General features: G+C 39.5%; 1 protein-coding gene across 1 annotated transcript in view; it reads left to right on the forward strand.

Annotated features, from left to right (window-relative positions):
• The first annotated feature begins 5,660 nt into the window (after window positions 1-5,660).
• Window positions 5,661-24,121, forward strand: part of rapgef5a (Rap guanine nucleotide exchange factor (GEF) 5a) — a 51,565-nt gene continuing 33,104 nt past the window's right edge. The window contains exons 1-5 of the mRNA XM_030741525.1: window positions 5,661-5,967; window positions 17,933-17,983; window positions 20,388-20,494; window positions 21,133-21,254; window positions 23,678-23,855. Coding sequence (XP_030597385.1) covers window positions 5,824-5,967; window positions 17,933-17,983; window positions 20,388-20,494; window positions 21,133-21,254; window positions 23,678-23,855 — 602 coding nt within the window. The 5' untranslated portion in view covers window positions 5,661-5,823. The remainder of the gene's footprint in view (window positions 5,968-17,932; window positions 17,984-20,387; window positions 20,495-21,132; window positions 21,255-23,677; window positions 23,856-24,121) is intronic.

Here is a 24,121-nt window from a genome sequence, read left to right on the forward strand (position 1 = left end):
GAGCCTCTGAGTGTTGTCCACCAAATTTCAGAAGGCAGCTATCTGAGCAATGATCTAAAAAATGACTGATGGGTTTTCAGTAATTCCGTGTAGTTATGCTTCTCCGCTTTGGCTCATTGTGGCGCTCGCAGTGCCCCTGATGAAATGTTTCTTCTTCATTCGAATCAGCATTCTTTGCCCACGGAGAAGAGGATTTTACTAACAGATGTCGAGGCTGCTTTGCATTTTTGAGCTGTACGTTTATCTACAAATAGCAGCCTCTCCACAGAGTTCACATTTAGCAGGCATGCATTATATTGTTTTCTGCCAAAGCCGACTGTCCATAAAGTCTATTAAAATTATATACACAGTCTAAGATGAGTTCACATTAGTCTTTTGCCATGTATTATTCTCAGTGTTTTATGGTGGGGAAATTTGATTTGAAAAAGAGGGTGCTTTCATGTACCCTGTCAGAGAAATGTGATGGTAAATGGACTCGTGTAGTGCCTTCTACTCTGAGCAGTCAAATCCTTTTTTTTTTTAACTACAAGCCACATTCTTCCATTCACACACAGTCATACAGCTTTTTATTCTATGCCTTTAAGCACTTTCTAAATGCCACAGACACAGTAACACTGATGGATGCATGCTGAGGGGGCAATTTGGGGTTCAGTATGTTGCCCAGGGATAGGACATGTGGACCGGAGGAGCCAGGGATCAAATCGCCGACCTTTCGATTGGTAGATGACAAGCACTACCTCCTGAGCTGCAGCCGCCATTACACCCACAAGGTCCAGATAATAAAATGTACAAAAAATAAAAAACTGAGGTTTTTCATCTGTCATCAGTTTTTAATGTTGGAAAGAAATACCTAATTCTTTTCCTTCCTTTCCCCTTGACATTTTCACAGTAGCAGCTTGACTTGATTATTTCTAGTAGGACACATGCCTGTTCTCATTACTGCTGTACCAATCATTCAACACAGCATTTTCCTTACTGTGTCAAACACCTGTACTCAGGTTTTTTGGTTTTAAGTGCCACGCAGTCAGGTGACCAACATACAGATTGGAAAGAGCTATGAAGAGTTTACTGTCCATTATTCACAGGAGAGACAGATAACATCCCAAGTACGGTGAGTGATGGAGACAGTGGATACACAACATTTCATGACCGTGTGCCTGTATTATTTAGGTTTGACATGTGAAGGGATGAAATGTTCCAGCAGGCTTTTGATCAGCTGCTATTCAGCTGCCAAACATTATGCACTGTCCCTTTACCTCTAACAGCTATGGTGTTGGTATAATCTGAGTCCCAGAAAGGGGCCAATTATCACAGATTACAACTCCTATCAAGAAGCAGCCTCGACATCTGAGTTATACAAGTGAAGACGCAGCACTCGAGCTAAACTCAAGCTAAATTTATGTCGTGTGGAGCATCAGGCTCAGATCCTCTCGTTTCTACGGTAATAATAAATACATTTTCTTTCATATCATGTTCAGTTGAATTTCTTAATCAAATCATTGAACATTAAACAACTTCCAAAGTGACTCAAAGCCACAAAGATTTTCCAGAAATCCATGTGTGTGGTGCATGAGGCAAAAACATATCCTTCCTATTATGATGCAAGTGAATGACATATAATATTTTACTGTTGGATTATGAATAAGAAAAGCTTTATTGCCCAATATAATGCCAGTGAATTTTTAAAATGAACTGAATATATTATATAGGTTATTACAGCTCTGCTGCTTAGGCCACAGTGCTCCTGTACAGGTGTAGCCCCAGGGTTTGTCTCTCATGTGCTTGCTACAGAGCTAAACATATTTTCTTCAAAGATAAATATTCCTTACAATTCATCGTCTATTACAGAACTAGAGGGTACTTTTGGCTGCTTCCTTATTTCCCAAGGGGTCACCACAGTAGATGGGTCTGCATGATTGATTTGGCACAGGTTTTACGCCCAATGCCCCTCCTGATACTGTGTGTGTGTGTGTGTGTGTGTGTGTGTGTATATATATATATATATATATATATATATATATATATATATATATATATATATATATATATATATATATATATATATAAAGAGAGAGAGAGCGTGCCTGCTTCCACAAACATTTGTGAAAGAATGGGTCACTCTTGGAACTCGGTGAATTCCAGCGTGGTATGATAGGATGCCACCTGTACAACAAGTCCAAGTCCTGAAATATCCTTCTTTCTAAATATTCCACAGTTAAAGTGGAAGCTACTGGGAATGACAGCAACTCAGTCACAATGTGGTAGGCCACATAAAATGACAGACCGGTGTCAGCAGATGCTGAGGTGCAAAGCGCGCAGAAGTCACCAACTTTCTACAGAGTCGCTACAGAGCTCCAAACTTCATGTGTCGTTCAGATTAGCTCAAGAAAAGTACTTGTTTGACTGCATTGTGCCAAGTGTAAAGTTTGGTGGAGGGGGGGGGGATTATGGTGTGGGGTTGTTTTTCAGGAATTTGGCTCGGCCCCTTAGTTCCAGTGAAAGGAACTCTTAATGCTGCAGCATACCAAGACATTTTGGACAATTTCATGCTCCTAACTTTGTGGGAACTGTTTGGGGATGGCCTCTTCCTGTTCCAACATGACTGCACACCAGTGCACAAAGCAAGGTCCATAAAGACATGGATGAGAGAGTTTGCTGTGGAAGAACTTGTCCTGGCCTCAACCTGACAGAACACCTTTGGGATGAATTAGAGCAGAGCAGAGCCAGGCCTTTTAGTCCAACATCAGTGTCTGATCTCTCAAATGCGCTTCTGGAAAATGGTCAAAAATTCCCATAAACACACCCCTAAACCTTGTGGAAAGCCTTCCCAGAAGAGCTGAAGCTGTTATAGCTGCGAAGGGTGGGCTGACATCTTATTAAACCCTATGGATTAAAAACAGGATGTCATTCAAGTTTATATGAGTGTGAAGGCAGACAAATGAATACTTTTGGTAATACAGTGTATGTCTCTCTCTCTTGTGTACGACTATGTACTTGGGTGGATTCGAAGATGGTCATGGAGTCCAAGACAAGATCAGCTAAGATGCCTGCAGTGTGGGCAGGGGATCTGGCTTGTAGAGTTGAAAGCTTCCACAGCTGCTTTTCTTCTAGCATGGGTCTTATTGACACTGTCACATCTGTTGCTTTCGAAAGTTTTTCTTGCTTCATGAATCAGGGCACACCATCTGGAATGATTTTGCGCACAATGCTTGAGTTGCTTGGGGGCTATTCCAGTGTGTGTAATGTTGGATTTGATGCAGTCTTTGTACCGCTTCAGAGGTCTGCCTCGCTTTCTTTCTCCCTTAATGTGTTTGCCAAAGAGAAGCTGCATTGGGATTCTGTTATTGGCCATAGGTATGACATGCCCAGTCCATCATCTTTGTGCTTTGATGACCATAGATTCTATGTTGCATATACATACAGGAAATATGTCAAAATCTGCATTTTAGTAAGAGTCTGTGACCCTCCTAGCAGCAGTCAGTGTTGCAACCTTCTGAGTTTGCTTGGTATGCATTTATAAGCTTAAGACAGTGACTGAATTTAGTGTTCACCCTCCTAATTGGTGGATTTTTGAGGCCATTGTTGTTAAGATGGTAACCAGTTGACATCAGTCTACTGGATGATACTTTGTTACAGCAAACGAGACACAAAAAACAAAGTAAAAAAAAAAAAAAAAACAGTATGGTGGACATTAAACCTTTTAATAATTAACTAATTGGTGCTCTCTGCTGGTAAAACTATGTAAAAACAATCAGTGACGTCACGAAAATATGGGGTGAATGTCGCTCCTGCTCATGAGTTTATTTACTTAGGCTTCAACAGCAAGGCTTGTAATCCATCGGTGATACACCCTCCTGGAGCTCTGAAAGCAGGTCCCTCTGAAATACACAACACAATATAACACACAACAAATATGCCAAACAAATATGAGAAAAAAATATATTAGCAGTGGATGAAGTCAGCACTGTTATGTGCCATGCTTGAACCCACCGGACATTTTATTAGGCACACCTTGCTATTGCTATGTTGGAATCCCTTTGGTCTTCACGCTTGATTCTTATGAGATGCTGGAAACATTTCTCACATATTTTCTTTTTTAAAAATTTTTTTTTAATTTTAATTTTTTATTTAATTTTTATTTATTTATTTATTTATTTTTAATTAATTAATTTATTTTTTTTATGGACATATTTTCGTCCATATTGACATGATAGCATCACACAGTGTGATCTTCGGCTGCTGTAGCCCATCTGCTTTAAGGTTCAGTATGTTGAGAGTTCAGAGATGCTCTTCTGCATACCTTGGTTGTAACAAGTGGTTATATGAATTACGGTTATCTTCCCATGAGGTTGCCGCAGTGTGGCCATTTTTCCCCTGAACTCTGGAATCAACAAGGCATTTCCACACAGAGATCTGCCACTTACTGGATATTTTCTCTTTTTCAGACCATTCTCTGTAAACCCTAGAGATAGCTGTGTGAGAAAATCCCAGCAGATCACCAGTTTCTCAAATACTCAGAACAGCCTGTGTGGAATCAACAACCATGCCACGTTCAAAGTCACTTAAACCACCTTTCATCCCCATTCTGATGCTCGGTTTGAACTTCACCAGATCATTTTGACCATGTCTAAATGTCTCAGTGCACTGAGTTGCTGCCATGTGATTAGCCGATTATTTGTGTTAATGAGCAGCTGAAGAGCTGTACCTAATAAGGTGAATGGCAAGTATAAGTCTTTTCAAGAATCAAGAATTCAAGAATCAAGAATGCCTTTATTGGCATTTCTTTAGCTCTCTTTTCTTGAAAATTTCCTTCAAACTCTTGAGCACTCAACAGCAATATGCAGACACCTTGTACAATATCATTTAAATGCCAAATGAAAACCAACGGCTTAGATTTACTCTAACAAAAGCACAAGCCCCACAGCTGGAACTCAGTGCCACAAAAGTCAGAAGACCTTACAAATCTGAAAGTGTTTTCGTCTAATAATGACTATTATGAGCATTTATGACATGGCGAACCACAACAAACAACAACCCACAACAAAGCAACGGGATTGAGACACCTCTTACGATTCTTGTTGCACACCTGTGCTTCTACATCAGGTTAAACCGGAACAAGCTCGGGGATCTAAAGCATGCGCACAATGTTAGGGTTAAAAAAAAAAAAAAATATGGATTCAAAAATTCGTAAAATGGTCTCCTGAATGTCAGCTACCTCAGGCGCACACCCACTCAGGTTCACTCTGAGGCGGCTCTTTGTTTACCTATGGAAATTTGAGCCAGGTAAAGTGGTGACGTAGCTCTACCGGTCGCCGTCTGCTCCTTTTTTTTTTTTCCTTTTCTTCCTCCCTTCCCCCAAACACTGTTGTCATTAGCTTTTAAGTTTGCAACTTCTAACACAAATAAGCAGGGACAATATCACGCCAACTCCACCAGTTACTATGAATATTTCCTCCGCGGACCGCTGTAGACAGGCTGGAGGAGGATGAGAGGTGAAAGTGATGCAATGTTCGTTTGCACCTGTGACCCCCCCTCCCGCGGACAGCACACACACACGCACACATCAACCTGGCAGTAGCCCACTGAAGAGTAGGACGCTCGAGCCATTGGGTGGAGCAGCAGCGTCGCGTGCTGCGGAATACATTGAGTAGGTCGTTAAGGCTGCGCGCGGTTCGGCTGCAGATGCAGGTCGCTGAGTGGGAGCGCGAGGCGGGGGGAAATGGCGAACAGGCGAGGGCGGCGGTGCGCCTTTTGAGGATACAGTAGGCACCAGGAGCGCAGGCAGGCAGCAGCTCGAGGATAGAGAGGAGAAGGAGAAGAACCATGGAGGACTCGGAGCCCGCAGAGGACGGCTTGCTCGCGGGCTTGCGGTGGAACAGGAGCGCAAGGGACCAAGCTCAGCTGAAACACAAAATCCGGGATCTGCCGGGTCTGCTCAAGCACGGGTTGCACCTGCGGAAGAAGAGCGTGAGTATTTCAAACCGACCGCTGTCTGACTGTCCGTCCTTCCGTGTTTGATGTTGGATAAACGGCGTCAGCGGTGGACGGTTTTTATTATATATATATTTTTTTAACAGTCCCGACACCTCTCTGTGCTCTGAAGCCGTTTCGTAACTCTGTCACGACTCAGGTGTTTGTATTTGCTGTGAGCATTGCTGTCGCAGAGGCACCCTGTCTGTGTGTACGTGTGTGCGCGCGCGCGCGTATGCACGTTACATCCATAATAAGCAGAACTGCTGTTGGACACCATACCTTCACACTCCGGTAGTCAAGGCAACACCACCTCCACCATATTGACACACACACACACACACACACCTACTTACATACACTAAGAAGTACACACACTTTATATATATATATATATATATATATATATATATATTTGTGTGCGTGGGTTCACAGCTACACCACTCACTTAATTTGATTATACAGTAATGTGCTGGTTCCTGTAGTTTTTTCCGGAAGTACAGAAAAATGTAAAAAATATGATGAAATGGCCATCACAATTTTTGAGTCCATTGTGATGTGTTCACATCTTGCTGTCTGTGTAACCCTTGGTCTACTAGCCCAGAAATAAAAAATAACCACTATCAGATAGAGAAAGCATTAAAGGCAGCACATAAAAAGAAGTGTAGACTGGCAGTTAGTTGCATTTTTGTTTATGTAAATAACTTTAATGATGTATTGGTTATCAGAATTATTTCAAAACGATTACATGTCTTCTAGAGTCAGGTCTCTTCTTGATAAATAAGCTGTCCTAATATTTGTATATCAAATCAGCATACTGGTATTTCACTACCATTTCCATCTGATCTATCTTTGTGGTTTTTTTTTTTTTTTTGAAAGATTGGCTGGATAAGCAGCAACTGTATGACTTGATGTGCCCCAGTGTGTCACTAACACACCTGACAAGCCAAATGGCTGCTCAGAGTGTCAGCTCTGCTCATCTTCATCATCACTGGCATCCAGGAGGGGGGGAAAAAAGATGTCCCTGGGTTCCCTCCTTAGAGATCAGAGACGGTGTGCCAGCCCCTCCAGTCCCACTGTAGGCAGATGTGCTAAAAATAGGCAGCATTTGTAGTGTAAAGCCATGTAGGACCAAAGAGATGAACAGGTTGTCATGTTACATCTGGTCATTTTAACTGATGTTTAATTGACCCACAGACCAGGGCCATTTAGTCTCCAGTTACCTGTTTGTATGATCCAATTTTCCAGTCAAAATACATCAGCTGCTGCTGCTGTACATGACAACCAAAGCAAACATGTTATTATGAAACTACAGAAAACAGCTGCATTAGAAAGCAAATTAACTTTCTCTTGTGTGTTTTTCATGTTTTTGTCCAGTGAAGGCAAGAAAATGAGTGAAGGCTTGAGTAGATGAAGATTTTTTTTATTCTCCTCTGATCTCTTTATCTAACTTGGTGTGATCATTATGTATTTGTGTGGGTGAGTGTGGTGAGGCATGGGTAAGTAGTGTAAAGGTATGGGTGTTCTGCACAGACTAGTCCCCACCAGGCTCTTTTAGTCACCTTTGTTTCACCTGGCGTACCCACATAGACATTATTTTTATGTGCACAAAAGGAAAATTTCAAGAAGTTGTTGGAAGGGAGGTGCCTGGGATTGTTTTTGCATTGCACTGCACCAGCACCAGAGGCACTTGTCTAAAGATACAACAACAACAACAGCATTGTTTTTCCTGGCTCACAGTGGGGTGTTACATGGGAATAAGAACAATTTGACCACATATAGTAAAAACAATAAGTCCTCGCTATCTTGTTTGACATAAATACTGTATATGCATTTTCTTCCTGCATTTTTTTTCTGACTGTTTGATAAACAAAAATCATGTTTGAGTAAACAATCCCGTTTCTGGGAATGCATCGGCTAGTTTGCTGACTTTGCCTCTCAGAGCCAAAGCCAATATTTCAGTCCTCTAGTGTAGCCTGTGGATATATATTTTATATATAAGACTTGTGGTTCTACCTGAGATAAAGTAAAAAAAAAAAAGCCAACTTAACCAAGAGTTTTGAGTTTGCTTTGCAGAAAATGCAGTTGTCGATCTGCATGCAACCAAAACCTGTTCATTCTTGATTGGTCAATAACACTGGGACTACAAATATAGACCAGAAAGTTTTCTGGTGACCCCCCTACCCCCAAAAAAGAAAAAAAAAAGTCAAGTCCCAATTGTCCTACTTCAGTGGGATTTTTCACATTACTTTGTGGTTTCTTGATGCTGTGCACAGCTCATAAAGTGAATTGAACCTGTTGTCCTGAGTGGAGCCATCTGTCAGTTCCAGCCTGCAGCAGCCTCACCTTCAAAAATCCTGTCCTGCATTATACTATGTTGTGACTTGCTCTGGTATTCAATTATTAGTCCTTGATTGGCTGCAGTGTGACAGGAGCAGAGAGATTTGCTAACAGTGTAGCTGAAAAGTATATAATAATTGGCTAAATGCAATTGGCCATTTAATTTTTGTGGGGGCATCATTATTTATTTAGCAAATTAAAAAACTGGTGTTCTTGAGTAAAAAAAAAATAAATATATATATGTACGATGCATCAATTTCTCTTTCACTGAATAAGGCCTTCTATAGTGGTTACTGATCAACTGGTGCTGAAAAGCGGCATTAGTTCTGAAATCAGGGAACTAGACCAACAACTGCATGTGTGGTTCTGCACCTTGATCATTTAATAGCATATATTATCTCTACCGGCTTGTTCACATAGCGTCTACAGGCAGAGGCATCCGTTATCTGAAGCTACATTTAAGTCCTGTGGTTTAACGTTTCTCCTGTTTTTAAAATCAAAATAATCCCAATTAAGAGCTTTTGTATCCTTTTAACAACAGGCTCTTCCATGATTGTATTTACTGAAAGTGGCATGTGGGGTGCTGGGACTCCCCCAGATTGCCCTCTGTGCGTGCTGAACATACCTAAAAGGCAATGCTGTCAACAATAATAAGGAAAACTGTCGACTACTTTGTTTCCCTTGAGCCAAATTCTGTGTATTGATGTCAGTAATTTTGTAATGTAGAATTTGCTGCCATAATTGAAGAGGTTTAGGTGTAGAGACTTTGAGTTACAGTAGCACTACTTTGTATTGCTTGATTCTTCAGTAAAAAAAAAAATAGACCATCGTCACATTTAAACTGAAAGTTGCATCCAAAACAAATACAGATACAGTACAGTACGATGGGCTCTTCCATATGTGTGCATGTCTTACATGTTTGTTTTGCTGTATCTGCATTTCGATGTGTTTGCATTCTTAATAGCAGCAAAGGAATTATGCATGTTAAAGGTGGAGGCGGTGTAAAAAAAATAAATAAAAGTGTAGAAGCATATTTCTGAGAAATAATCTTGTGCATTCTGAGTTTAATCATGTTTATTGTTGTTGTTTTGTGGTTGTAGCTTTTAGCCTCTCTTCTAATTACTTTATGACAGACTACATGCTGGAATTATATTGCTGGCCCCCACACAATACCAATTTTTCATATTTAAATGCTACTTATGGAGGTGTGTTTTATAACTACAACTGCTATAACCTTAATTTGTTATTTTAAGCCTTTGTGTCAGTTCAAGCTTGAACTAAAACATTATTTTTTTTTTAACCACAAACTCTGAAGTCAAACATACAGCATGCTGCTTTAGGCTGTAAACTGACCTTATGAAACCATAAACACTCTTAATGCAAGCTATCTGACTTTATGATCACTGTCTTAGAGGAAAGCTGGTGACATTTGTCAGAGGATGATCTCATTTCTGCGTTATTATGCACAAAACAGCGGCTTGTGTTGTGTTTTATATTTTCCAGACATATTTTACTTCCATAAGGCATTCTACCTTAATGTAAGAAAGATGAAAGACAAGTGAGGGGTGGACAGGCTCTCAACTGCAACACAGTGAGAGCATACAAATATTATATCCAAAGTCCGTGATTTTTTTTTTTTTATATTACTTTTAAGGCAATTCAAGTACAGTTATTAGGTGCAATGAAAATATGTACAGTTATGTAAGCGTACAGTTATTTAGCCCAAATAATGATTATGTTGGCAAAGCAAAGTACAGAAAAGATTGCAGCCCTGCAGCTGTAAATTTCCAGAATTATTTTGGGATATAAATCCCACAATACTTTCTCAGTTTAACAAAATATTAGTTTAATTTTTAGAAATGTCAGAAAACAGCTGTCCAGATCCCCTGATGTTCTGTTAATGGCTGCAGAAAGTATTCAGACTTTACTTTTTTTTTTCTTTTGCAGCTTCATGTGTGAATTAAATTTTCCACCACAAATCTATATTTGAAACCCTTTAACTGCAAAGTGAAGTTGAATTTTAGATAATTGTATTATTAAAATGGAGAATATCAAATATCACACTGGTGTACGTATTCTGACTTTTTATCCATTTCTTACTCAGAGCAAACCCACAGCATGCTCTACCGTGCGGATGGTGTTGGGTGGGTCATGAGCAGTTTTTGCTTTCTTTTCTTTACACCTTTAATTGAGGCCAGAAGTCTGAGAGTCCTTTAAGTACTTTTATGCAAACTTCATGAAGGCTTTTCATGTCTTCCATAGTGGAGAGGCTTGTGTGGCCACTGTGCCATAAAGTCCAGATTGATTAATGGAGCGCTGCAGAGATTTTTGCCCTTCTGGACATTTCTGCCATATCCACACACGCTCTCTGGAGCTCAGCCAGAATGATGATCAGGGTATTGTTCATCTCTCTTACCAAAGCTCTTCTCTACCGATCGCTCAGTTTGACCGGCCTGTCCACTCATGAAAGAGCCCTGACTGTTCCATCTTACAGTTGAGAATTATGGATGCCATTGTACACACCTAAGCCTCAACTCATTCCTGTGTCTGAGCTCTGCAGGCAGTTCCTTCAACTTCACTGAAATGTTGTGCATCTTGCAATCCAGTCATGGTGTAGAAACATCTCAGATTATGAACAGATATCAGAGGAACCTAAGTTATAGATCAAGTGTAAATACTCTTGGAAAACCTTCAAAATAAGCTGAAAGTAGGGCAATTTATGCCGTTTTTGTTGAGGCAACTAACTGATTCAAACTGTTGCTGATTTATTTTCATTTCAAAGATAACTCCTGAAGTTAGTTTATGAACATGTACAAACTGACTGGTAAATGTGCATAAGCCAAAGGTCATGTGCCTGTAGATGGGCGTGGACTGGTGGGTAGGTTTTTTTTTTTCCCTACAGCGTAAATGTGTCTTTGTGTGCTTGAGTATTTGTATGTGTCTATTGAGCTGTAGCTTCTTTGATGTCTTTATTTTGACTTGCTTGTATGACAGATGTGTCGAGGAGTCGACAGGAGCTTAGTGTGAATGTGTGTGTGTGTCTTGTGTGTGCGTGTGCGTGTGTGTGTGTGGGGACTTGCAAAGCATACTGTGCTACAGCTCTTCACTGTGCTCAGCAATCTAATCTGAGTAATCCATTTCTTGCAGATAATGACCTCGCTCTCTTCTCTCTCTTGCTGTATATACACTTTGAAGTCATCACACAGATAAGCGTATCAGCATGTGGGCTCTCTTTATAGCTTTCATTCATCTTCTCTTCTCTGTTATAAAATATAACATGGCAATATATTTTGTGTGTGTGTGTGTGTGTGTGTGTTTGAAGTACAAATTGAAGCACAGACAAAGAGACGAGAACATAGCAGACAGTTTTCTTTTTGTGTGATACAGTATGAATGAAACACCTCTGGTGCTGATATGTGTCTGAAGTATGTTTGTGAGAAGAGATGATGGTAGAAGAAACAAAGACCTCTGGATAGATCTGTGTTCACCAGACAAGGAGAAAATGAGATGGAGAGAGAGAAGATACAAGAACCAAGTCAAAAGAAAGAAAGTCAGAACAAGATAGATACCGAGAGTCAGAAACAATTTATTTTGTCTATGCGCTTGGCTGCCTGGTGTGCTCTACTTAATCCCCAGTCCAAACAGTGCACAAAAACAGGAAAAAAAAAAGCTGTTTCTTACTGATATGAAGAAGTACGTCCACACTGAGCAGACATATTTCACAGCAAATAAAGTTTTATTTGAAAATGTTTCCCAGAGCTGATAAAATGAATACTCAAACCTCGCAATTTATTGCAGAGGGGGAAAAAATTGTGGCTTTGGGCCAGAGTTCAGTATATTTGCATATGGGGAAAAAAACAAGGACAAACCAACCCTGATGTCACCAAAGCCGAGAGTTTGATATTTTGACCACTGCACAGAGTAGGATGATCTTCTCCGTAGTCTGATTGTCCTATCATCCTCTTGGTTAGCAAGATGGAATGGGAACTCACTCTTGCAGTAATGGGATGCAAATTTTGAAAAGAACCTGCTTGAAACAAAATGTACTTACCTGAAAATTTTAGCTCGGATATTTGGAAGAAAAAGTTGAGCTATTGTCATAACCTTGGCGTCAGCAGAGTCTATTCCACAAAAACTTTACCGTTGCCATAACTCGAGAATGATGTGACCTAGAATGTTCAAATTCACACCATAGATGCATCTGCCAAAAATCTCGGTTGAGTTCAAATCTCGGCGACCTTGACCTGAAGATAAAGCTCAGAGGTTACATTTTTTTGAAAATCTTGTGAATACGATAACTTAATAATGATGTCATCTAGGATTTTAAAATTCATCACACAGAGTAGGAGAAATGCTTCATGCTTTGTTCAGCTTTCCAAAGTTCATGTGTTAAATAAATGGTGCCTTTTGAGGCCATGATTTTTGTAAGCACTGTTTTTTCCTTTTTTCTAAAGGTGCTTTAACTTACATATACAGGCCCTATGGAGATGCTGATACATTATTAACTCATCTCATTTTTTTACATTGCTAAAAAAAACCAAAAAAACATAGGTAAGTGTGGAAACCTGCCATCAATTGCAAAATTGTTTTCTATAATTTGTATTTTACAATGCGTATAAAACCCTCAGTAATCTTTTTTTTCTGTGAATTAGTTATCCATTTGTGCCTGTTTAATGACAGTTTATCACACCTATTGTTCATATGTTTTCTAACACTTTGTTTTTTTTAAACAAAACTTAATAAAATTCATATTTACACTTTTGATGATAGTTTTTTAACCCTTGCCATTTCTCAGTACTCAAGTAGTACAATCAGTACAATTGGAACGTACTTTATAACACCACAGCTGAGCTTAGGTCCAGTGTTTTTACAGCCTTTCCTACTTAATTTCACTGTGATTAATATTTACAATGGAAATTGCCCACGATACACCTAATTAGTGGGTTTTTTTTTTAAAAAAAAAGAGATTTAAAAAAAATCTTTCAAGCACTTTTGCAAAATGCTCAGCTCTAAAGTTATTTGGAAAGATTGCAGTAAAGACTGGACTGATTTTTTTCATCAATATACATTGTGTGATATTAGAAGGTGGTAAAGAACTGTACACCACTATACTGAAATAAATACTGAATAATCAACAGACCTTTAACTTTTTAGTAGCTTAATTTGCTGTATAAACTATAACATTATAAATCTAGAGGTGCTGACCACTATTATATTCAGCTTGTTACTTATTAATCCTCCCTTTTTTTTTTTACTTTGAAATTCCACATAAACCTTTGTTAGCCACAAAAACTTTAACATTGGCCATAAGTTTTCCTCCCAAATTCAAAACAGCCGAGCGCTGGCACCCGCTCAGTGGTGCTCTTGGGTTTTTTGCCCCCGAGATTACTATTAGTTGTTTTTTTTAACTCTCGGTCACCTTTAGACAGACTGCATTACCAATTTTAATCTTAGCTGGTCTAACTGGCTTCTGGCTTTAGCTTTATATTTAATGCCATGAAAGGGAGTGGTATTGATTTTCCCATTTGACTCTCATTAAATAAGCAAAGAAGCATATATCTCAAAAAGTGAATCTATTTCTATAATGAAAAGTAAGTAAGGGTGTTGTAACTTGCATTAAAAAACAAAAAACAAAAAAAAAACCCCAAAACAACAAAAAGAAACCCCCACTGCAGTCCTGCACTGTAAGCCCTGTGTCTGTCTGTGTGTGAGCTTGTGACATCCCAGACAGTATCATCGCTCAAATAGGGATCACACACAGAGCTCCACATCTTACTAATCACCACTCTATTTCATTTCTTGCGATTCAAAGCCACAGTCAAGCATTTCTCTCCCTCTCTGTCTTGCTCCTTCTACCACTCTTTCACAATTATAATTAAAATGATCTCTCCGTCTCTCACTGCCTCTGTCTCTCTTCCTCTCCATCTGTCATGCTCTCATACTTTCAGAGACTGATGTCAATTGTTCTGCCTTCCGCTTTTCTTTCTCCTCTTGCACATCAGCTCATTTGTATTTCTTCATCTAGATCTGTCTTCCACAGGTGCTTAGGTGCTTTTCATTTGATCAGTTAATGTCTGTCTTCATCTGGTGGTTTGTTATTGTCAGTCAGTGACAGGCGAAGGGCAGCGACGACTGCTTGCAGCAGCTCAGTTCACTGCGAAGGTTCCCGCAGGGAGTCAAACCCACAACTCTCAGTGATCGTGCTTCACTGAGTTCCCAGACCAGTTGCACTCATGTTGCAGGAGGTTCTTATCTGTCTCGTTTTAATGAATGTTGGCAACGTGATTGTCATCCTAATGCAACTAATGCAGTTTGTGTTTTATCTGGAGAGTACTGACATAGCGTTTTCAAAGCATATACCAGTATCTGATATTTTCTTACCCCATATCAACTGTTAATGATGCTGTATTGTCTTATATATTTTTAAACCACTAGAATAAATATAGTTATTTTTAAAGTTGAAAGCAAATCTTTACAAACTGTGTCTGACAGCAGCTATAATATTCATATGGGATTGGTCTATTTAGTTTTATTAACAGAGGAAGTAAGGAGAGGTTTACCACAGTCAGTGTCTACATCATTAACCAGTGGTGTTGGGGATCTTGTCAAAATTGATGGAATTATGAACACAAAGAGTTACTGTCAAATTTTCATCCACCATGCAAAATCCGGGGGAAAAGGATGAGATATGTCAAATTACACAATTTGGTGGTCAGAAGATAGGTGCAGCAGTGAGTATCTACAGCCATCTGTAAACACGGTAGAACTTGCTCATGATTTGGGGCTGAATTTCAGCCTGTGGTGTTGGAGATCTTCTTAAAATTGATGGAATTATGAATGCAGAAAAGTACCATCAGATTTTGATCCTCTATGCAATTTCTTGATGGAAATGCAATACCATCTGGAAAGCATCTGATTGGTAATGGCTTCATTTTTCAGCATGACAATGATCCCGAACACACTGCCAATGCAGTAAAAGCAACTGGATAGAAAAACACATAGTGGAACGCTATCAGTCATGATTGGCCTCCTTAGAGGAGGCTGTATTTCCATGTATGTTTACACATTTTGATAAATCGCTGCACCTATTTTCCATTTTCCTCACAAAATATAAAGAAATGAGGGTAACTCAAGACTTTTGCACAGTACTGTACAAAGTGTCAGTTCAGAACAGTCACCTCAAGCTGCTTTTACATGTGCACGTTGACTCACTGTGACACAGTCATGAGTTAGTGGGACTTGAGTATAATGACTTGAATCATTCAAGTTATTAGTAACACCATTGCTCGACCTGATGTGGTAAATGCCTAATTTCCTCTGTCTGAGTTGAGTTGTTTTTGATAGAAAATAACAAGTCAACCACTTTACCTGGCAGGTAGAAGCTTGTTTAACCTAAAATCTCTTAACACACCTTGATTACACAGAGGTAAGCTTTCTTTAACGGAAGAGTTGAGTTCTAAAATCCCTTGGCCTACACCAGTGATAATTTAGGCGTGCCATTTAAATAGGGTTAATGTTTACATAAATGGTCATTCTGTCCTTTGAATCTGTGCCTAAATGAGAAACGTTTGTAGAGATTTTTCATTTCGATATAATTCTTGTTCTGCTGGGCACTGTTAACAAAAGTTTTTGTTGAACAAGCATCAAAGACTGAGGGAGGTAAGCACTTTCAAGGGAAGGGAGAGTGTTCCCTATGTGGGTTGGAGCAACAGTAACAGGTTATGGATAAAGTTTTAGTCCAAAGTTTTGAGTCATGTTGTACTATAAATGGGAGTTAAAAAAAATCAAATAAAAATAAATATATATATACACTACTCAAAAAAAATAAAGGGAACACTTAAACAACACAATATAACTCCAAGTAAATCAAACTTCTGTGAAATCAAACTGTCCACTTAGGAAGCAACACTGATGGACAATCAATTTCACATGCTGTTGTGCAAATGGAATAGACAACAGGTGGAAATTATTGGCAATTAGCAAGACACACTCAATAAAGGAGTCTGGAGACGCCATGGAGAGCGATCTGCTGCCTGCAACATCCTTCAGCATGACCGGTTTGGCAGTGGGTCAGTAATGGTGTGGGGTGGCATTTCTTTGGAGGGCCGCACAGCCCTCCATGTGCTCGCCAGAGGTAGCATGACTGCCATTAGGTACCGAGATGAGATCTTCAGACCCCTTGTGAGACCATATGCTGGTGCGGTTGGCCCTGGGTTCCTCCTAATGCATGACAGTGCTAGACCTCATGTGGCTCGAGTGTGTCATCAGTTCCTGCAAGATGAAGGCATTGAAGCTATGGACTGGCCCGCCCGTTCCCCAGACCTGAATCCGATTGAGCACATCTGGGACATCATGTCTCGCTCCATCCACCAACGTCACGTTGCACCACAGACTGTCCAGGAGTTGGTGGACGCTTTAGTCCAGGTCTGGGAGAAGATCCTTCAGGAGACCATCCACCACCTCATCAGGAGCATGCCCAGGCTTTGTAGGGAGGTCATACAGGCACGTGGAGGCCACACACAATACTGAGCCTCATTTTGACTTGTTTTAAGGACATTACATCAAAGTTGGATCAGCCTGTAGTGTGTTTTTCCACTTTAATTTTGTGTGTGACTCCAAATCCAGGCCTCCATTGGTTAATAAATTTGATTTCCATTGATGATTTTTGTGTGATTTTGTTGTCAGCACATTCAACTTTGTACAGAACAAAGTATTCAATGAGAATATTTCATTCATTCAGATCTAGGATGTGTTATTTGAGTGTTCCCTTTATTTTTTTGAGCAGTGTGTGTGTGTGTGTGTGTGTGTGTGTGTGTGTGTGTGTACACAAATACAAAACAATATAACCAGCAACTAATTTCTTATGTTTGAATTTTAAGCCATAAGGAGTTATTAACTGTTGAGATCTATTAAAATGGAGCTGTTAACAAGCAAGCCAAAGACTTAGGAAATGACATCATGCTTTACACACTGGAGTGAAACAAAAACTGTTGTCTGTACGTAGTGTCGTTTATGGTCTATTTGATCTAACATTTACTATCATTTTCAGTCTATTTTATGACTACTGTGTCAACACAGTCTCAAAGCTGTCATCTTGCTCGCTTGGCGCCACAATAATCCATAAAGATTAACAGCTTATTAACTGATTGGGGAAGCAGAGGTAGATTGGATGCACCTAGGGCAAAGGCTGTGAAATTATGGCATGACTGTAGTAAGAAGAAAGGATTTATTGTAATTTCACTCTTATGATGTGATAAATGAGCTGGCAGCTGAATTATATTGCTCTGAATTTGAACTGATAGGTGTAGTTTCCCGGGTTTCATGTGAATCATTGAGATAATTTGTTTCTGTTTAAATAAGCAGTTTAGTCAGGTTGTGATTTTCTTCATAGGTAAAAATGAATATCAATGTTCTTTAGGTTTAATTGGTTTATTGCAGTAACAGGTGTACGTGAAAGCACTAAATCAACTGGAAAGTAAGTTTAAGCAAAACATGAGTAATGCTTTGGGAATGGTGAAACTGGTCTCTGTCATGTCAGTCATGTTTGTTGAGTGTATTTACTCTGTGTGTGTCATTTTGTGTGTTTTGGCTCTGATGGCCTGTATGTTTTGTGTTTCAACAGCAATCACCTGACACTATCCCTGGACCCAGCACTGGACCTGCTGTACATAAGGTAAGGAAACACTCACACACGTGAAAGTGATGTCATACATTTAGTTTTGCTGTCAAGCAAAAGTGCATTTGTTTAATCCCAATACAAATGACATCAGTGGGGATATTACCCCACTCAGAAGCACGCACGCACGCGGGCACGCACGCGGGCACGCACAGTGTTAACTTGAAATGCATCAGCATTGGTTTGTGGTTTGGCAAGTATTTCAGTACAGCACTCTGAAGACCTCAAAGCTTAACTATCACACAAGAGAAATTTCCCTTTCAACACTGAAAAAAACTGCCAAAGAAATAAAAAGCAAGGCAAAGAAATCAACATCTGAGGTGAAGCTGCTGTGTATTCAAAAGCAAATCTACTCTTTGTGCCAAAAAATATTTGTACTTGCTGGGTTGTTTTGTCCCTCAGCACTTTGTATTTTTCTATTGGCTGTACGTGATTATTTTTTATGTTTTTACTTAATGAAAATCTGCATACCTACTATTTGATGTAGTGCCTAAAGCACTACAACACTGAAAACCTGCCCATGAACACCTATCCAATGAGGTGCTTGAAGTAAGGCACTGTGGTCTGCAGTGAAAACCAACTAAATCTGGTTACTAACAGCTGGACTAGTCAGTAAATTGTGTAGATTAGTTTGGATGATGGTGTTTAGTCAGGCAGTTATCATCAATATCCTCACAACTCTCGAGCTTTGTGCGTCTTGAGCTTTGGCTGGTTTTGTGAGGATGGATGAACTCAGGCTCTTCTTTGATGACATTACCCTGTTCCCCCAATAATGATCAGAAATTCTGCTTTGAGTTTAAAAATTTCATGGCCACTCCCTCCATATTGTGATGGACAATTATAAGCTACTACCTTAAAGTTAAAGGGGTCTTGTTGTGTTTGTTTTTAAATTTTATGTCATATATTTGCTGTTACAGTGGTAGATAGTCATATGCTCATGGCCATAGTGTCAGTTAATTAAGCAGTTTACTCAGACTGCTCTTAATGCTCTGTTTCCAACGAGTCATCATGGCGAGTCATAAGAATTGCAACTCCTTCAACAGTATTGTTTATAATTTTATCAATCTTACACAGAGTGACCACCTAATGGGTCTAAATTCAAACTGTCCTTAAGATCAAGGTCACATTTGTTGCACTTTTCCAATTTTCACAGTATTACCTTCATGCACACTACTTACAGTTTCACCAAATTCTCGCTGCAGACAGTATTCAATTCAAACCATTCATTAAAGATTCTTGATGCTGATAAATTTTGTGCAAAATGATAAAGAAAGAACTTCCTGAAAAACCAAATGATGTCAGAGCTTGAAATATGCATACCCCTTGTATATTCTGTTAGATGATCATGGAGGGTTTCATCCTATTGGTTGATCCCCACATTAGTAAGGTGTGGTTGGTGCCTTCTTGTCACCATTATGATGACATCAGTAATATGGTCAATGCTATGACATGCTGGTGTATTTACATATTTTCATGCTTTTTATGGCCATGGTTACAATTGACCATGTACTCATGATACTCCTGAACTTTGAGTTAATGGTGAACTAGATTCAATTGCCATGGATATGACAGTTTGTGAGTCTCTTTGACTTCTCAGTGGATTGTAATTCTCATCAGTTTGTGGAATACAGCCAACCAATGGCAAGAAAACTTTCTGTACTTTACACATTACAAGAACCCAGGAGTTGTGATAGATCGTTAACCTGCCTGATGAGCTACAACATCACTGACTGGTTTTCCCCTCTTAGGAACTAAAATTACCTCCACCATTAAAGTTGCAGTGTACATCCAAGTCTGTCCAGACTCAGCATTTAATGTTGGTTATGAAATGTTAGCACTTCACTGTTTTATCCTAATGGACACTCACATAAGAGCATACTCTTCAGGTACCATGTGTACTATCTAGTGACTTGTCTATTATAAACAAAACCCTGTGTACACAGTAGCCAGAAATCTGTACTACAGAAAAAAAAGATGGGATGTGGATATAAAGAGATTCTCTAATGTTGTAACATAATGGTGAGTGGTGCCTCATCAGCTTCTAAGTGAGCCTTGCTCTGTTGCATGTAAAAGGAAATATGAATAGAACAGAACAAACAGCCCATGTAACCAGCTTAATTGAAATATGGTCTTATTTACGGTAGCATCAATAGCAGGATTATTGCTGAGCATGTAGACTCAGTCAATGTTCAGTTCCTCGGGGGAAAGAAGTCGAGCTGTCCTTGTGAGCCGGTCAATGACAACTGCATGTAGCCACATTAGCTCGTTATAATCTAAAATTCATGTTTAAACCAATACTGAGATAAGATTTTTATCATTTAGATGCTTTTATACATTTTTAAACACTCTGGTTTTAAAATAAAAGCACTAAATTATTTTTATGTGTTTGTTTGTATGTCAGTCTTGTTCCCAGAGTTTTCCATGTGCTGGTCGGGCTGTGAGGAATGCTTTCTTGTCACATGGACCGTACCCAGCGAAAGACAAGATACACCTGGCCAGAATCATACGGTACACTTGTCTCTGTCCATTTGTATGTCTGCTTGCAGACCTGAATCGATGAGTCCAGCGAAGCATATACACTGACTCACAGTCACTCTTGCGCTCCATCCTGATTGGCCACTCAAGTTGTTTATGCTCTATCAGGAACGAATTAGGACATAGATGTTATATAGCTGAGCATAAGGTGGTCTGGGAACACATCTACTCTAACGGAGTACGTTACATTGCAGTGTATGCAAAAACAATCTGAACATCTAGGAGAAAATCTAAATAGATGCTCTTAACCATTGTTGTACAGTTGCACATACACTCAAACACACACACACACACACACACACACACACACACACACACACACACACACACACACACACACACACACACACACACACACAAGGAGTTTATTTGAGGGAAAGCAGATGGGAATAGTTTTGTGTTTTGGAGGAAAAGGCTTACAGAGAGCTAATGAATAATCAATGGGTATTGACTAAATAAGAACGACAAACTGTGTGCCAAGGGAAGAATTGTGTGTGTGTGTGTGTGTTTGTGTGTGTGTGTGTGTGTGTGTGTGTGTGTGTGCATTATGCATGCTAACACTGTGTGGCCATATTTGTGTGCTTAAAGTGTTCATCTGTGTATTTTAACAGGCGTAGCTATGTGGGAGTGGAGCTGGTGCAGTGGCTGTGTGAGCAGTGTATGTATGTGCGCTGTCGGACTACTGCTGTGCGTGTCTGGCAGGTGCTGCTGGAGCTGGGAGTCCTGCTGTCTGGTAAAAAAAAAAAAAAACACATACATGCACAAACACTGATTGTGTCCATGGACATGCTTTAACATTTATAGTCACCTTCAGCAACAATCTGCACATCTTTAAAAATACCAGCTCCAAACGAAGCAAACCGAAATAAAGAGCTTTGTTTACCTGATTTAAATTAAGATCTTGTCTAATAAAAATATTGGAATTTGCTCTCTGAGATTAAATTTCCAACAATTAAATTACACCAGACCTCCCAATAACCCTCAATAATCTCAGTAATTATTCTACCTTTTAGCAACACCCTGTTAAACACTGAAACATCTACTAGTCTCTTAATCTAATATCAGACTACTCCATTCATACCCAGCAGTGCCTGGGTATAAGTGGACTAGTAACAGGGTAATATAAACATTTGTTTGCATTATTCATCTTTGTAAATTCAGCATTCAAAGGCAGTAAATGTTTCTTTAGAGGATGAATGGTCATGCTCAGGTGCAGTTCATCAGTCTGGCTAATCCAAAGTTACTCATAAATGGAATTAATCCTGGTTTTACTGTGGCTGCTGCGTTTCTGCTTGTTATCTACAACTTAAAGTGTATTCTAAGTGTAGTCATTCCTTTCTGCCAGTGCTTATTTGATATGAGGAAAAATAACAACAAGAGCTGTCCGAGACTGTGTGCCTCTGCTAAAGTTCCAGCTATATCGTGTTAATGGAGTTGGATTTTACCCTACCTCAAAATGGCGAAGAATCCTTCCAATAATTCTTTAATCAGGATCTGGATTGACTTCAAAATAATCACTTCTAAATTGCCCCAAGCCCAATCTCTGGTAACATTTTTATGCAAATCTATGAATAACGTTATGAGTAATCCTGTGAACAAACAAGTAGACAGACAAGCCAGACCAATCACACCTCCTCCTCCTTGGCGGAGGTAACAACTCAGATGAAGGCGTTGACTCACATCCGTACTTGTCTAGACTTCACTCCTCATGGATTTCAATCCCTTTTCACCCACATAGAATACATTTTATTTATACAGTGGGTGCAGTGGTTGTTTAAATAGCTGTTAAACATAAAAATATAATCAAAATATAAAAATATAATCAGTATGGCTTAAAATTTTCTTCCTGGTGGTTGTTTTAAGTGTGATAACCTAATTTTTTGTTTGTTTAATGCTTTCTTATAGAAGGCCTTACCTATATAGATATTACAATATATAAGGTATATATACGTACACTCACTGGCCACTTTATAAGGTATGCCTTGCTAGTACCGGGTTGGACACCCATTTGATTCAACAAGGTGCTGGAAATATTCCTCAGAGATTTTGGTCTACATTGACATGATAGCATCACACAGTTGTTGCAGATTTGTCAGCTGAACATCCACGATGTGAATCTCACATTCTACTACATCCCAAAGATGCTCTGTTGGATTGAGATCTGGTGAAAATGGTCAGCAATGAAACTCAAGTAAACTGTGGCATTTAATTGATGCTCAGTTGGTACTAAGGAGCCCAAAATATGCTAAGAAAATATCCCCAACACCATTACACCACCACCAGTAGCTTGAACTGTTGACAACAAGGCAGGATGGATCCATGCTACCATTCGAATGTTGCATTTTTTCCAAACTACTGTTGTCCCATTTCAATGAGCCCTTGTGAATCCTTGTTGACAGTGGCACCCAGTGTGGCCTTCTGCTGCTGTAGCCCCTCTGCTTTAAGGTTTGACGTGTTGTGTGTTACTGTTGCCTTCCTGTGGTCATTTTCCTCTGACAACAAGGCATTATCACCTATAGAACTACTTCTCACTGGATATTTTCTCTTTTTCAGACCATTCTCTGTAAACCTTAGAGTTGGCTGTGTGGGGAAAAGCCCAGCAGATCAGCAGTTTCTTAAATACTCAGAGCAGCCTGTCTGGCACCAACAAGCATGCCAAATTTAAAGTAACTTAAATCACATTTCTTCCCCATTCTGACACTCACTTTGAACTTAATCAGGTAGTCTTGACCGCATGCCTTGTCTATATGCCTAAATGCATTGACTTGCTGTCAGTTTAAAAGATGTACTTAATGAAGTGACCAGTGAATGCACAATGTTTAACCCCACAAAGATTGTGTTCAGTGATAATTATTGCTAAACTGGACAGCAACATGCCAGAATGCAAGTTCTTTTTAGAATCACTGAACTGAATTCAACTTTGTACACTGAAATTTTATTGTATCAGTGAGCACCTGGCTGATTGTTGGCTTTGAATGTGAATGACAATCCTTGATCATATTTACACACTTGAACTATAAATTATATACTACACGTTAACATGGTTCCAATACAAAAGGAGGCAACATGCTGTGAGCACATGTGCTTTAAAAGCTGCTATTTCTCCTGTTTCATCACAGTGTTTGTGTTTGTCTTTGTTCTTTCTCCATTCTCCAGTGGACCAGCGGGTGGTGTTTTCAGACTCCAACTCTTACTACCAGTTCAGCTTTGAGGAGTGTGACTCTCCCTCTTGTGAATTTCGCTCCAATGAGGGAGAGTGGCCAGAAGCTGTTAAACTCCTCCTGCAGCTCGCCCCTTATGTCCAGTTTCGCTCTGGAGGTGGAACCAATAGTCCGTAAGTGTCCAATAAAATCTGACTGCATAGATGATAACTGTCACAAAATCAGTATGGATTTATAGAGGTGCATACCATGTATCATAAAGACTATAAAAATTGTAAATTTAAGTATTGGCTGCATATGCAGCTTGAATTTTGACTCAAAAATAAGAGCCTTAATTAATATATGGGTAGCTTCTAATAGTCGTCTTATCAGTTGTAAAGACTGTTGTCACTGGCTGTCTTTGTCGCTTTCATGTAACTTTTCTCATACTTGACTGTAA

The sequence above is a fragment of the Archocentrus centrarchus genome, chromosome 11 (genome assembly GCF_007364275.1).
Source record: "Archocentrus centrarchus isolate MPI-CPG fArcCen1 chromosome 11, fArcCen1, whole genome shotgun sequence".
In the NCBI taxonomy this organism is placed as follows: domain Eukaryota; kingdom Metazoa; phylum Chordata; class Actinopteri; order Cichliformes; family Cichlidae; genus Archocentrus; species Archocentrus centrarchus.